Genomic DNA, 16,413 nt, shown 5'->3' on the forward strand with positions numbered 1-16,413 from the left:
TCTAGGTTCTTGTCAGTGGGTTTATAACAACAGCTTAATTTCACCATGGTTGTTCTTTCATTTTAATTCAAATATTGATTATGAGTACATTTCAGGAGATGTCAGTAAAACACCAGCCATTGTCTTTGTGGAACACGGTCTCACCACACTTCCAGTAAACATCTAATCAAACCTGAACCCCATGTCCAACACCGTGAGACATTTCCATAAATGAGACTCCAGATTCCCGCACGGTGGCTGTGGTGCCAGCTGAATGTGTGTGAAACAATCAAAGCTGGAGCTGAATTCTTTTTGTGCAGCCAGACAGCAGGATGTGCTGTCAGTGCTTTTGTTTAGGCAGACCTTTTTAGAAGCCCAGAGACAAAACAATGTGTACAACGTCATTGGAGTGGAATATAGGATGGGTTGACCCTCAACAACAATGCAGCAGTGCTCACATGGACTGGCTCCACCCTGGCTGTCGGTCATCACTCTGAGAGAAATCCAAAAACAAATCAAACGCTTGCAACACTGTGTCGCATTCACCGAACAACGTTCTCCTGAACTGTTTTTGGAATCTGCTGCAGGAAGACACAAAAAAACAAAGATGAACATGCTCACGAGTGTGTTGTGATACATTTCCTGCACAGCTTTTTTTTTTTCTTTTTTTTTTCACGTTGCCTTGTGTGAGTACTATATTTAGCCCGGCTTAACTCAGGCAGGAAAACTAAGTTGGGAAAGAATTGAAGGAAGTCTAGTGGTCATTTAGACAAACAAAGCTCACACACAGGGCTCTGCGCTGGCTGAATACACAACATCAGTACGTGTAGCTGAACAAAACAAAGGACTTCAGATGAGAGAATCTGAGAGACCATCTGAAGAGAGGAGCTATGCTGGCCGGAGAGGTCTCCTAGATTTAACTGGATTCTGCTTTTTAAGTTGTAGGTCTGAAGAGAAAAAGGAAATTGGTCTACCCATGGACATCTTGAAAGGCTGCATCTATGACTTGTGAGGATAGTTCCTGGGTATAAAGTGAGGTAAGGTGCATGTGTAAAACTTCTGCAATGATTATGAGTCGCAATTAGTAATGTCTGCCTGGCTGTGAATTTACTTACCTGGAGTTTTCTCTTGCAGTCAAAGTGACTGCTTGTCTGCAACTGAGAAAACCCCATAGTTTATAATTAGTCTTTTATGTTGGATTTGTTCAAATCTGCATGTTTACTGCATTATCAGGCATTTTAACCAGACACAGTTCAATTTAGATTGAATTGGACTTTACATCTTTTTATTCTTGGTCGTTGTGTAAGTCCAGGCTTAATCTCACAGTGGCATCGGGGTTGTGTGTGTCCATTGCAGAACTTCTTCTTCTGCCTGGTACATATTTATACCAGAATGACGTGACATAGAACATAAAGAAGATGAAAATGTGATTTAAAAGTGAATATCTCTGTCAGCCATGGAGGGAGAGGCAGGTACATGCTGGACAGGTTGCTGCTCTATCACAGGACAAACAACTATACACACAGGGGAATTTTAAGTGATCATTTGAGAGAGTATCCATATTTTTAGACAGTGGAATGGAAACTGAAGCAACATGCATGCAAAAATGCTCCTGGCTGGGTTTCTAGCCCAGGGCAAGTCAGGAGTGATAACAACTTGCAGCCAACAGGACAGTAACTGGACACTGACCGGTGGCCTGACATGTAACACACTGGTGTACTTTTAAGCCTCGACTGAAATCAGAGCAAAAACGTCTCAATGTTGTGACCAGTGTGCTGCATTTAGGAAGAACAGCACCAACTCCACTACATCAACTAATCAGAATAATTCCTTCATTGGCCTGTTAGTTGTGCACATGCATGGAGCAAACTGATGGTAATCCGACTCCACTCTCTATTTGTGCCTAAAAGCTCTCCATTTAGTCATCAGCAGTTGTTGGTGTTATCACCTTTAATTATTAACTCACCCTGGCTGCAGCAGGACTCCACTTTCCCACATGTTCCAACTATGACCTGAACCAGGCTTCTTACTGGAGTCTTTTGACATTTGTTACACAATATGACATGTGAGAGGGTCTGTTGGAGACTTCTCTTAGATTAGTCGGTTGTTTTTGTTTTTTAAACACCGAAAACTCTTTTTGACCATTGATTCCAAAAAGACATGCAGATTTTTTCTCCAAAAGGAGGATGGCTCCTACATCATTATTTCTAAATGTTGAGCAAGTGAAGATGAATTAAGAAAAGAAATGTGATTGTGTCAGTGAATTAATTTTACAAAACCAACTTTTAGAGCATTGGGTCTTTATATCAGTTGACTCCTCTGGTTTTATTACACAGCCTTCAAAATGTAGCTAAACCCCCGGTGAAAGCAAAACATCACCCCTGAAAAAATCCAACAAAATGGTTGGTGTGAAGAGATGCTGGGGCGAGTTGTTCCCCTTCTCTGTTCATCTGAACTTTTCCCTTAGACATTAGCTACCAAAATTGATTAACAGATTTGAGTTGGTGAAAATATGCAGAATGTCTGATGTTTTTTGCTGCTGGTGGATCAGATAACTGGATTTCAGTTTAGTCATAGGAAAACAGATCTTCCCTTCATCTATGTAAGTCGTCTGATCCCATAATTCACAGCAAAGTCAACATTGTATTTATTTTTCACAAAACCAATCCTTTTTGTGTTGGGAATTATACCCGTCTACGTGTAGAAGATTCCATTTATTTTCTTTCAGAATATTAAGATCTAGATGTAGAGCGCATCATGAAAACATGGCTGTATCAGTCTGTGGTTCCACCGGCTGAGGAAGGAAGCTGCAGTACAGCGTGTTCTTGATGTGCATCCTCGTCTTTGTGGAAGTGAAGAGCTGGTGCTTCAGTCCAATTAATGAAGTCTATCAGTGTGTTTCAGGTCCATTTGGCCGATGTACAACAATGTGTCCTCACTCTGAAGAATGTCAAGTGGTTGCATGAAAGGCCTGATAGAGGAAGAGTACACACTGTACATGTTGTTATTATGAATATGCGTCACACTGCTGCACGTTTTGCATAAATTAATGATATGAGTCTGTCAAAGTCTGGCCAGCTGGTCACTTTTTGTCCTGTGTCTGTTTTATTGAGTTTGATCCCAGAGAATGGGTCATCAGAGTTCAACTGCAGCTTGTTTTTACCTGTAAATGTGAGACACACTGATGTCTCAGTTGTACCTCAATCCTTTTCTGCACCTAATCAACTCAACCCCTCCTCCACTTATGTCCCCATTTCCTGATTTCCCAACCTGTAGAGGCTCAATCTACGTAATCATGAACTAACTGAGACAAATTAAACAGATACATAAAGAAAGTTATTTATAATGGAAACAGATAACATTTTAGCTCAGTTCCATCTGCTTTCTTGAACCTAACTTCTTTAAAGTCAGTTTGATTATTCATTGAGCTTTCTCAGTGTGCACATAGTCAGGGTTAAGATGGGGGTACCTTGCTGTTTACCTTCAGCATCAATACAATTTAATACAGGTTGGCACAAAGTTTTCACTATGGCCCCGTCCCAATACTCGCTCTGCCACCCTGGTCCTTCAAATGCACGCTCACACCGAAGGGTTCGAGTGAAAAGTGTGTCCTAATTCTCTGGAATGGTCTTTCGCCTCTCCCCCTTTGCGCTCCTGATACACACTTCAGTTCAACCATCATCCATGCTGACATCAGCAAAGTGAATTACCGTGTTTTGTATTAAAAGACGGAAATATGGCCATTTTCATCGTGCAAGCTGTATTGGTCATGAAATATTTTTTTTTTTTTTTTCAAATTTAAAGCATTGAAATACTTTTTTTTCACTCTGCTGTAGAAGTGTGAAAACGATTGAATCTTGCTATGCCTGATCGTACTGCATAGACCCTGAGTGGCACCAGGCCACAGGCCCCCCACTGCTGAGGCTCTCTGGTCACATTAGGATGAAGCTAATGGAAGAGTATGCAAAGCCACCAAAACACAATTATCATTATCATTTACTTGTTTGTAAATCTGGGTTAAAAAATGATTTTTCAGAAGATCTTGATCAACAACAATCTCAGACACTTTGCCTTCAGGCCGTTAGCGCATCGATGTTAACAGGTGTGGTTGTACTCTGAGAAATACACCTTTTATTAGACGAAAACGCTTTTGCCTGGTGAGGACATTGGTCTTCACTGACCTCTTAAATAACAATCTATGATGTCCAAATGGTTAAAAACTCTCTGAATTATTCATGCGTTCTGACTCCGCACTCTGGTTCACATGTTTAGGCCAGAGGCCAAAATATCTTGTGCCTCTGCATTTAATAATTTCCATTTTCTTGTCTTCCAGCTTATACTTGCACAACAACAAAGCAGCTTACATGTACTTTTTATTACCAAGATGATCTTTCACACTGTTGAAAGCCACTGGCCAAAGAATCTTGCTGGGTTCCATCTGGGAACATTTTTTTGTTGACGCCTCATCTTTTGCAGTTTTTTCTCACTCCTTGCATCGCCTGCAACAAAATCGACTATGAGCATATTTGTAAATATATTCAAGTAAAAGTACTACTAGATAATGTATCCAACTAGAAAATGATTTTGTAAGACTGACACTCATTTACATTAGTAACTATATAATTTAGTCAATGAACACTTTAATGATATTAGATTTGACAGTCATCAGCATAAGACTGGAATCCCATATTTCCTTAATAAAACTTCCAGTGGCAGAAGGTACAAAGAGAAAATGAGTGGCCCAAGAATAAAGCCTTGTGGAACCCCCCACAACCTCCCGACTGATTGTACTGATGATGTTGATTTGTATAAAAACCTGTAGGAGGATCCATTGGGGTTTCTGATATGAGCGACATATTCAACCGCTCAGGGTGACATCTTGTTGGGGGTGGCATGAGCATCTCCTCCCCACCCAGAGGATCTGAATGTCAACAGTACCTAATTGTAGCACACTGAAAATAATTGTGTGACCACTTTTTTGTGTGTAGCAAAATTGCGGTCATTTTTGGTTATTTCTGATTGATTTTACTCCTTATTTTAAATGCTTGGAGGAAAGGCTTGATAAACGCTCCCCTCATGTCAGACACAAACTGGATGACAAATGACACACATTGTATTCATTGCTGCTGCGCTTTTCCTGTATTTCTACAGGTTAGTGGTCAACCAAACACTCAGAAATGTTCCCTGAAAATGTAGTTAAACTGTGTGGATGTTAGATAAAGAGTCATAACCTGATCTATAAACAGTTTTTAATGATAGAAAGGTGGTTCGCCCAGGGCACCCAACAGGCTAGGAGCACCGCTGGGCGGGTCATGTAATGGAAATGTTAGGCCAGTGAGGCGACTGTCAGCAATAGCAAAATGTCTCCTTGAGATCATCCTGTGACACAACTTATGATCCAGTACTAAAGGTTGCGTCTCGAAGTAAAAAATGATAAAACTCTGAGGGCACAGAGGAAACAACAGTACACGTTTAGATCTATCCTGTCCTCTTAAATCTCAAACTAGGACCAGCACAATGAGTTAAAGTGTCTGATATTATAAGAAACACAACTTTGCTCTCTTTCCGTGGCTCTCTTTGTGTGCATGCAAGATCACATGGAAAACTGCTGCTGCTCCAGGCTGCTGTGCTTACCAACAAGAGGAGGAGGAGGTGGCGGAGGAGGTCATACAGTGGAGTAGCTCCACCATGGGAGGCTCTTTGTGCTCATCAGCCAGCAGCAGCCTGCAGCATGCAGCAGAGCTGGATGTATCACTAACAGGACTGATCCTTAGCCTGGACGTTTGCGTAAACGTGACGGTTTAACAGGTAAGACTTGACTCTGAAGCTTTGAACGATGACCGTTGCTGTATTCTTTAATGCCTCAACAGAGTTTAGTGGAAGTTTTAAGATGATTTGACTTTAAGCTTCTGCTTGTAGCTTTACAGTGGGGTGCAAGCATCAGAACATCATGTTTATAGAATAGAACAGTGGATGTGAGTTTATTTGTGTTAACCTGAGAACCAGTAATAGGAGATGTTCATTTCATGCTTGCCACTGGGCATTAAGTGATGCAGCTGAGCCAGAGGAACCAGAGGGAGACACACGGTGACCCTCTGTCAGGGCAGAAACAGACCAAGTAATGTCACCACATCATGCTGGAGGCAGGAGTCAGCAGCAACACAATATGAAATGCATTAATGTTGGAAAAGTTGCGCTGAGTGTGTGACGTTCGCAACAGGGGAAATGAAAGAGAATGCTGTTAAAATAGTCTCTTTGTTGATTGTGTGTCTGTGTCACACTGTGTTCGACCACACAGAGCTGCTCCTTTATTCTAATCGCTGCATTAGACAATATATATATTTCCGGCTGGGTTCATTTTTAACTCAAGTTAACATTTTACTGAAGAAAGTCACTTCCAATGCTTTTGAAAATCCATATCCAGTACGAGGCCGGTGTTAGTCTGAATGGATGGTTTGTTTGTCTGGATTGCTTTCCTCACATCCAGTTCAAGCATAAATTGAAAAGCCCTACTTTAATGATCATCTATATAAAAAACACTCAGTAAACATGTTTTTGCAGATCCAAATAGATCCCAAAGAATACAAGGATGAATCATGGCCAACATGTAGCTCCAGTGCACAACCTATGTGATCTCACATCACTGCAGCTGGAAAATAGGTCCATTTTATTGCCATTTTGAAACCAAAAGTTCACATAAAATATAAAATAAGACATATATCTTTTTTCTCACTATATGAAGTTAAATTAGACAAAACATCTCTTGTTTTAGGACAGCTCCATTTGCCAAAGTGATTTATATTTGCTAAATGCCAGGATATTGAGTGTGAGATTGTTCGAAAGTTTATTTGATCATATCTTCAAAGTCAAAAAATGTACATACAGTAAACTTTGTCAGGAACTGGTAGCATTGCCTTTTAGCTGTATGATTTGGGTCAAACCTTTTGGGTTTCCTTTCACAAGACTGTCACCATAGTGAGCTGGAGTTCTGGTCCTTTCAGAAAGATATTAACAAATAAATATCCGGTATATTCTACATAATTCTAGCTGATTTTTAACAGGAGAACTTTGGTCTGATTTAATTTCAGACAGTGAAAAATAAAAGGTTGTGCCTTTTAATTCGATGTACATATTCTGTCCAGTAGGGACCAGTAAATCCACCAAGGCCTGGTTAAGAATGGTGATGTTAGTGGTTTTGATGCAACTCTATTTTTCGGAGATGAATAAAACAGTAACATCAAAGCCTGTCCGGTACGTCTGAAGAGACATTAAAAATAAGTGAATACCTAAGAAAAGAAGCTAAAAATCTTTATAACATATAGACACAATGGGTTTCATTGATATATAAATTATAAATCAATATTAGAAATGACTTGACTCAATGGCTGTCAACAAAATACCCAATGAAATATGAAAGATAACAATATTGTTTAGTCTTCAAGATGCAAACAGTAGATAATCAACTAATGGATATTTGCACTTCTCAGATCCTGTTTCAGATGTTTCACGTTTTTTTTAGTCTCTTTTTGCGTGTTTCCCTACAGCTTAGGCCAAGTTGTGTCGTCACCTTAAGGTCTAGTAAGGTGGGTCTACTGTGTCGAGACAGATTCTCATCCTCCTTACATGAGGAACTGCTGAATAGTTTAGACTAATTATAGATTAACATATTAATATATTAATCTATAATATGTTAACATAGATTAACATACTTGTAAATTCTACATAACATATTTATAATTAACAATTAACATATTTGCATGTGTATGCTTGTTTTATTTATTTGCGTATATTCAGTCATATTTAAATTACTTGCGTTACTCAAATATATATATATTTTATATACAAAAATAACAGAAATCAGGACAGGTGTTTTTATCAAGGCTGCCTCATCCTTAAACAATAACAACTATGAATGTTTTTAAGTGCACAACTTTGTGATTTGAAATTGGATTGATTAATTCATTCAGTACATTCATTTGAAGGTAAAAATGGTGGTTAAGCTTATCAGATTGTGCAGTTTTTACATTAAGGACCTTCTGAGCTTTTCTTGCCATCACTATATCTGGTTATTTTCACAGATTGAGTGACAAAGCTCTCTGGTTTCCCAGTGCACTTTGTTTATTAATCGCTGCATGTGAAGCACCATCTGCCGGAACATGGTTTAAAACAACAGGATTTTAGTCAGAGTTTGAACAATGAATCTCACCTGTCATGTGTTTTGTCGTATCGGGGTTTGAACATGAGCGAAGGACATGTGTGCTGTGATATTTAGAAAGCATGTGTGTAACCGGTGATGTTTAGTCATGTCTCTGTTCGGTCACATCACCGTGTTGTCTAGTATATCAAAGGATCACCGGACTGTTTGGTGGATTAAAGTTCAATACTTTTGAGCGCCTCCAAGTGTTTGAATAACTGTTATCTAAATTTTAAGTTAGATTGTGTGTTTGTCTAGTCAGCAGTAGCTGCAATCAACATTTTTAATGCATGTTTTTGAAGCCTTGCATTGGAAAATATTGATGGAGATAGCAAAATAAAAATTAAAAAAATCTTTGTGAATTTTGCAAAAATGTTTTTGCATTCACTTCAGGTGGTTTTTGATGTTTCCAAAAGGTGAGATGGAAACACATTTGCCTAATAAGACGTAACTTGACAAACCTTTCCATCCACTGGTGGGTTTGTGCAGACCAGAAGCATGACACTCTGAAAAATGACAAAGCCCAAACATTCAGCATGGAGGGAAGGCTGGCGAGAGGCACTACAGGATGAGATGGGAGTGGTGTTTCATGTTTTGTGGATTTTCTAAAGTTAGCTTAAAATTCTTATGAGAATTGGATGGAAACATCGGGAAAGGTGATTCAACAGCTTCAAGATGTTGAAGATAAAAAATATGTACATTTTGTGTAAAATTCTCAAAACCAACCACAGAAATCTGAAAATCCAAAGACACCAGCAACAGCTGAACTACTGACAAAACAAGAGGGAATCAAACCGTTGTAATAAAAAAAATGGACACAAAAATATTCTAGTCATCCAATCACATTTTCACACAAATAGACTGACCAATTGAACCTGAGTAGGCTCATGGTTGCTAGGTGACCAGACAATATATCTAAAGGCTAGATCGTCCAATTTTATACCTGCTCTCTTCTGCGTTTTGTGTTAAATAAATCAAAGAGACTGCATGTAGTGCTCTTAGAATGCTGTCTGGGGCCACAAAAATTCAGTTGAGAAATTAACTACATTCAGATTTAAAATCATGCAGCCAAGTCCATCCATTATAAGTCATTATAACATTAGGTAAGAGTCAGTAGATTCTAAAGTAAAAGCCTTGACTGGGTCGGGATAGAGAAACAGTGGCAAACACAGAGGCCCGGTCAGGTGTGTACTTTCCACAACACAGGAAAAACAGAGAGAACATATGTTGTGTCTGCATGTGTTTATCTGCATCAACACATGCAGATAAATAACAGGGTGTAAATACAGCAGGGTGAGGAAAGGGGTCAGCATGTTGTCTAGAACAATGGTGCCCAAAGTCGGTCCTCGAGGGCCGGCATCCTGCATGGTTTAGTTCTCTCCCTGGTTTAACACACCTGGATCAAATGATGGCTCATTAGATGGCCTAATGAAAATATTGACAAGCTGAGAAGGTTGTTACTACCACCAGGGAGGAATTAAAACATTCAGGATACTGGCCCTCCAGGACCGACTTTGGGCACCACTGAATTAGAAGTAGCAGTTGAATATATTTCTGGTAGATTATTCTGTCATTTACCACTAAGTGTTGTAGACATTTTCAGTTGTGCTTCCAAAGAGGTTTTCTGTTGACACGGTGATCCTTGTTTTCTCCTCAACTTCTAGGGTTTGCCGTCTATCTGCTGTTGCCAGGGAAGCCCTGAAAGGCAGAACAAGCTGAACTCTGCGTTCCCACCACTGTGGAACTATGGGATCCTCCACTCTGGGCAAGGCGGCTTCTCTCGATGCGCTGCTAGTTGAATGCATTCACGCATTCGGTGAGAGACGCACAACATCTTAGTTGATGTGAAGAACTGACGTTTTGTGATGGGCTGTTAGCGTTGTCATTATTTCATGGTAGTTTACATTTTATGCTATTCTGGGACTTCTTTCTCTTCACAGATGATAACGGTGATCTCCATGCCAACCTGCTCCCTCGTACCCTGCTGCTAATGCATCGCTGGTATGTTACATCCACTGAGCTGGCAGGAAAACTACTAATGATATATCCCATCTGGCAAAACAAAAGTCCTTATGCATTTTATTTTTCTTCAAATATTAACATAAATTATCTTTATAAAGGATGTTTTTCCATACAACTGCCCAGAAAGAGTTTGCTTTTAGGACCAACACACTGGTGGGCGTCAATGCACATTGACATGTTATATGTAGTTGAGTTTAATAAGATTACAATTTTGTACCAATGACCAATCTGTGAACCTGCAACCAGCTTCCTTTTAGTTTATCTATTTATATCATAAAGTCCTTAACCAAAGTCTACGTACCGTGATGGCAAAGAAGACAGCTGCAGGATGACCAGGCTGAAGATTTGCTATTTCATGAGGTAAAGAAATAAACACATTTCAGACTCCCAGGAAACAATGTTGTCCAATTCAAAATTGTCTTTAATTACTTAAGTTTAACTTCACCTAATTATGTTTCCACACTTTGTATTTTTAAGACTTAAAGTCTCTCTCAATGTTTGTGTTTTGCAACATTTCTTAATGATTAATGTTGTAACTTTAAATGAAGTCAGAGGCCTCCAGGGTTTTAGAAGAACTCATTGAACTAATTTGAAACTCATTGGATGAGGGCAGTTCCAGCACACGTTCAGCCGGGGCCTTTCTGCACCTTAACACCTGGTAATGTGAATGTGCACATGTAGGTTCTGGATAGTGACCTTCCCCGCAGAATTCAACCTGGATTTGGGACTGATCCAGATCACAGAGGAGTTCAGGGAGGTGGCCGCTCAGCTTGGTTGTGAGGAGCATTTTAAACTCATCGACATCTCAGCCATGTAAGACAACAAACACACACGCACACACACGTGCACACGCACACACACTCACGCACACACACTCAATCAATCAATCAATCAAATTTTATTTGTATAGCACATTTCAGCAGCAAGGCATTTCAAAGTGCTTTACATAATTAAAATAAAAACAGCATGTGACATTGAATAAACAGTGAGAAAGAGAGACCGCTGTAGAAACTAAAATGATTGATTGTAGCTTCTTGACAATAGATCTCATTACAGATGAAATGCTCCGATGCATATTTTGGATGAGAAAGTATGACTGTATGAACAGCAGCTCATTCTGTTACTAACGATTCTCTAGTCTTTTTTCTTGGACTGGGTGGTTTCATTAGGAGAATTGTTATGATTATGATTCTTATCGGATTGATCACACACTGCCGAGGAAAGGCATCTGATTCTTCACCCAGGATTTGTTGTGTTACCCAATATAGTTATGTTCGTCATTCTTATATGAACAGCACAATGTCTCACAAGTGTTCAGTGGGGCTGAAGCCTGAACTGTTCGCAGGACCTCTAATCTTCTTCTCTTATTACAATTTTCAGTCAAACTCCGCTCTGTCGAGGCAAACATTGGCATTTTGTGGGATAGAGTTCGGTCTTAAAGAGAGCAAATGTGAGATTGACGCTGGTTTCAGAATTTCATCTTCATCTTGACAGTAAACCTTGTTTTCATAGAAAGGAAAACTCCGTCCCACACCATCACACCGCCTCTACCAAAAAACTGTCTTGCATTGCATGGGTGGATTCAGTTTTCACTGATGTGACCCACATTCCCAACATCTGGTGCTAAAACTAGTGTATTTTAGTACTTTCAGGCTAACATCAATAAGAAATTGTTTTTTTGCCTGGTAAAAAAAAGGTTAACTAACCCTCTTATGAGTTGTCTTTAGAAATTTGTATTAATGTATTTATGAGGTATGAACAGACTTTTCAATGATTTAAGATGTCTTGCCAAGAATAAGAATTAAAACAATCACATTTCCTTCTCTGTTACTTTTATATTTGTGATATTACTATTTTACTTGAATGAAATTTCTGCTGAGTACGGTAGTTTGGAATTTCCAAGTACAAAGTAGAAAAACAACACATAGAAAGCCCACTGAAGTTTGAATCTGACATCTAAAGCTTAAAGATGTGCACATCCTTAAGTTCAGTTCTGCATATAAAACAGAGTGAAAGCTGGAGAAAGAAACAGTTACAGTTTTTATGTTTTCAGTCCTGTTAAGCCATTAGCACACATTGGACCTTATAATCTATATTCATGAATTTATGTACTTTCTATGTATGTCAAATGCAGAGAATCAGGACAAATACATTGTTATTAGCAAATATGATTGATTTTGCAACCAGAACTGACTCTTTTATGAGACTAAATTAATAATTCTTTAAAAAAAAAAAACATGACTGGCAGAAAAGAACACTGAGTTTTATTTACATTATTAGAAAGTAACTGGACAACTATTTATTCAGCTTTTATATTTTTAGTTTACATCAAAATTGGTTAAAACTGTGTTGGCTGTAACAACAGTCATCAATCTAATCACGTTTGTTCATCAGCCTTGATTTTTGTCCAAATAACACAAAGCACATTTACACTGCTTCGATATTCAAGATTTGAGCTACTCAACACCACTAACAGTAAATTCAAATGTACATAAAAAATATCACAATGTATTAATAACAGTGAAGATTTCTGTAAAGAAAATAAAATAAATGATTTGTTTTGTTGATTGTTCTCTACTTTTTTTTTTTTTGGCTGTAAACATCGTCTTAAACACCCCTGAACAGAACCTTCCTGCTGATTTGACTGGGTTCAGTCTGCCAGCTTACTGTTTCTGACCTGATCTCCTTACAGACCGTCATATGATTGGATGCGGAAGTTGACCCAGAGGAAGAAACAAGCCAAGAAAGGGAAAGCATCACTGCTGTTTGACCACTTGGAGCCTGTGGAGCTGGCAGAGCATCTCACCTTCCTGGAGTTCAAGTCTATCAGGAGGATATCGGTGGGTCAACCTGTCAACCTTACTTGAATCCTCTGAAACTGATGGTTGACGCACAGAGATCTCTTTATACAGTCATACTGAATAAATCATTGAAAAGTTTTCTCAGTAACTCGGTTCACTCAGTGAAACACATTTCACACAGACTGAAGTTTTCAAGCCTTTATTTTCTGTTGATTGGTTTTCAGATAACACCTAATAAAAACATGACATTTATGATTAGAATGTTAAATGAGACCAATAAAAAAACATTTTAAAACATTTTTGATGTGGGCTTAATGATAAATGTATTTAACGTTATTTTCAAGAAACTCATATAATTCATAGAATGATTCTGCATTTGGCAAAACGTTATCATCTGTGGCATTAGAAACCAACTGTAGTTCAGATATAAACCTTGTATGAAGAGGACGTTAGTCAACATGTGCAACATCATGGGAAGTTGCTCACCTGCTACAATGGCTGGATGTTCTCATGGGAAACTAATCATTTTCCCTCAGCCTGACTGATTACAAATGATGTCCACAATAATGGAAGTATCTGGATTTAGTGAATTTAAAGTGAGAAAACTGAGACAATCTAGAATAACACTGGAGTGTTTTCAGTTGAAATGTAATAGTGATGAGAGAAGACTGCTGCTTTAGAGAGTAATCCACTTATAGGTGTACAGTACTGTAGTTTTCAAGTCTTTATTTCATCGCCAAATACATCCATGTGGCTCAGGTAACTCCTTATGTGCCTGAACAGGAAGTCGGAACAGTCCAGATCACACATAAAAACTTTTTCCAAATATAGAATTGTAATTAAAAAAATTACAATCAAATCCTCTCACTTTATTTTTAATGTCTAATTAATCATTGTTGCTACATCAAATAAATGTTGTCTAGATTTCAAGAAAATAAATGACCTTTTGTTGACCCGTACATTGCTGAGCACCATCAGCTGGACCCACTGTGAGATGCCGTTACTAAGATTTCAGTTTTTGCTTATAAGCAGTTAGTTTTATCTTTCATTTAACTGACTGTAATATTAAAATCCACACAGAGTTAAGTTACATTGCATGGCTTCTAATGATTTGTATAAATGAATCTTGGTAATAATTCTCGTTTCTCCTCAGTTCACTGACTATCAGAGCTATGTGATCCATGGCTGTCTTGTGGAAAATCCGACTCTGGAGCGCTCCATCGCTCTCTTCAACGGCATCTCACAGTGGGTCCAGCTGATGGTGCTCAGCAAACTCACACCTCAGACCCGAGCAGAGGTCATCGCCAAATACATCCATGTGGCTCAGGTAACTCCTGAAATAGGCTATTCACATGTACAAACTGTATTTAACACCTGTTTCAAAAACAAGAAAGAATAGCTGCTGATTTTCTGTCTGTTTATTCAAAATCTTGCAACATAAACAGATTAAGATTATATCCAGAGACGCTGGAATGCAAGAATAAAAACATGTTCCAAGTAGCAACAAACTACTGCATAATGTGGCGATGATTTCTGATGACGTGATTATATTATTTAGCACGTTTTATATAAGTAAGAAACTGATAATCTTGGCATTTTTCATAATTTCATTTATTCTTTTTGTCTTGAAAAGAGCCCAAAGGGAATGAAGTCATGTTTAATGAAGGGGAAATTATTTACAAACTGTGCCTGAATGCACCGTGAAGCTTATGTAGCTAATAAAAGTCTTCTGTCACTATAATAAACCAGCTGTCACTGACAAACATTTCCAGCCAACTTGGTTGATGACGATAAATGTGTCATAACAAAACAACCAACAGAATCTCTGCCACACCAACACAACTCAAGTCAACATGTGACTTTGGGCTAAAGGAAGCAGATGAGCAGCATATCTTTTTCAGAGTTTTATTACAGACCATGGCACTGTCTGATCTCTGATGAACGATGTTAAAGCCTAACATCTTACCACTCCCCTCTGTTTTCTCAGAAACTGCTGCATCTTCAGAACTTCAACACTCTGATGGCGGTGGTGGGAGGTCTGAGCCACAGCTCGATTTCTCGACTAAAAGAAACTCATGCTTACCTGGCGCCAGAAGTTCTGAAGGTACTGAACATGGGCCAGGCTATGCTATTCCTCACACTGATTTCTTTGCTTACATCAATATAAGAACATTTGAGCCCCTATTAGCCTCTGAAACTGGTCTATCTATTTACCCATCTATGTCACATGAGCTGCCACAAAAACGACTGTGACTTATTCATTACATGATGCTGTTTTCCTATCACTGTCCCAGATTTGGAGCGAGATGACAGAGCTGGTCTCTTCCAACAACAACTACTCCAACTACAGAAAGGCCTTCAATGAATGCAGAGGGTTTAAAATCCCCATCCTGGGCATTCACCTGAAGGATCTGATCGCGGTGCACGTCGTCTTTCCTGACTGGGTCGGTGACGGCACCATGGTGAACATGGTGAAGATGCATCAGCTGTACATGACGTTCAATGAGCTGGTGTCACTACAGAGTGTGGTATCCCAAGTGGAGCCCAACATGGACCTCGTTTACCTTCTGACGGTGAGGGCAGCTATTTGCTTCATGCCTCAAATTTTATATAGCACATAGAGAATATAGGTTTCACAGTAAGCTTCATTTGAGATGATTGACTTTAGAAATGGAATCCAACACCAGAAATTATAGTTGGTCTCAAAAAGCATCATGATGTGTCAAATATCTATCAGCTCTGTTTATATTTCACTAAGCTTCTGCGTTAGGGTTTGGTCATCATTATGATTGTTTTATGACTTTTACCTGAACGCTCATATTTTTCAGCTTTCTCTTGACCTTTATTACACAGAAGATGAGATTTATGAGCTATCGTTGGTAAGGGAACCACGTAACCCAAAATCGCAGGTAAAGTTCTATTCAAAGCTATGATTCTGAATTAAACACACTATATGCTGGTAAAAATCTGTGGGTGTTATGGTGAAATGAGCCAGCTCACAGTGAACAGCTGCCAAAGGTTTTATTTCCATATGATATTCAAACAGTTCTTCCTGATCATCTATGGTCTATTGTCAACATGCATTGACATGTAACTCCCCTGTTCAGTCTGTGAGCTTTCTCATATTTATGTTATTGGCAACCTTTAATTTTACCAATATGTTTTATGACTAACTCATATTAGCATTTTGGAGCACAAGAGAACTTGAATCTTTTAGAAAATTTCAGAATGGAGTTATAGATTAGTGGTTGTCAAACTCCAAGTCCTCAAGGGCTAGTCGCCTGAAACCTTTAGATGTGTCCCTGGTCCAACATACCAGAATCAAATGGTTAATTTCCTCCTCCGCATGCTGTCATCCTTCCTGCTATGAATTTTATTTTGGTGTGTTAAAAAAAAAAAATTATATATATATATATA

General features: G+C 38.8%; 1 protein-coding gene across 6 annotated transcripts in view; it reads left to right on the top strand.

The window, feature by feature from the left end:
- Positions 1 to 485: 485 nt before the first annotated feature.
- The window catches only part of rasgrp3 (RAS guanyl releasing protein 3 (calcium and DAG-regulated)), a 27,482-nt gene continuing 11,554 nt past the window's right edge, over positions 486 to 16,413 (top strand). For 2 of the 6 annotated variants that reach the window (XR_001428478.1, XM_015060353.1), the window contains exons 1-10: positions 486 to 1,016; positions 9,838 to 9,989; positions 10,114 to 10,216; positions 10,493 to 10,555; positions 10,877 to 11,008; positions 12,888 to 13,035; positions 14,150 to 14,323; positions 14,984 to 15,100; positions 15,291 to 15,569; positions 15,825 to 15,905. Coding sequence is in view for 5 of the 6 variants with exons in the window: in XM_015060353.1 (XP_014915839.1) it covers positions 9,920 to 9,989; positions 10,114 to 10,216; positions 10,493 to 10,555; positions 10,877 to 11,008; positions 12,888 to 13,035; positions 14,150 to 14,323; positions 14,984 to 15,100; positions 15,291 to 15,569; positions 15,825 to 15,905 (1,167 nt within the window). In the remaining variant the exon portion in view is untranslated. Of the gene's footprint in view, positions 1,017 to 5,698; positions 5,788 to 9,367; positions 9,731 to 9,837; positions 9,990 to 10,113; positions 10,217 to 10,492; positions 10,556 to 10,876; positions 11,009 to 12,887; positions 13,036 to 14,149; positions 14,324 to 14,983; positions 15,101 to 15,290; positions 15,570 to 15,824; positions 15,906 to 16,413 lie in introns of those variants that run through there. The other 4 variants (XM_015060354.1, XM_015060350.1, XM_015060352.1 and 1 more) reach the window with 3 other exon arrangements.

Source organism: Poecilia latipinna, unplaced genomic scaffold (genome assembly GCF_001443285.1).
Source record: "Poecilia latipinna isolate Pla-1442-1.1 unplaced genomic scaffold, P_latipinna-1.0 Scaffold1702, whole genome shotgun sequence".
NCBI classification, from domain to species: Eukaryota; Metazoa; Chordata; class Actinopteri; order Cyprinodontiformes; family Poeciliidae; genus Poecilia; species Poecilia latipinna.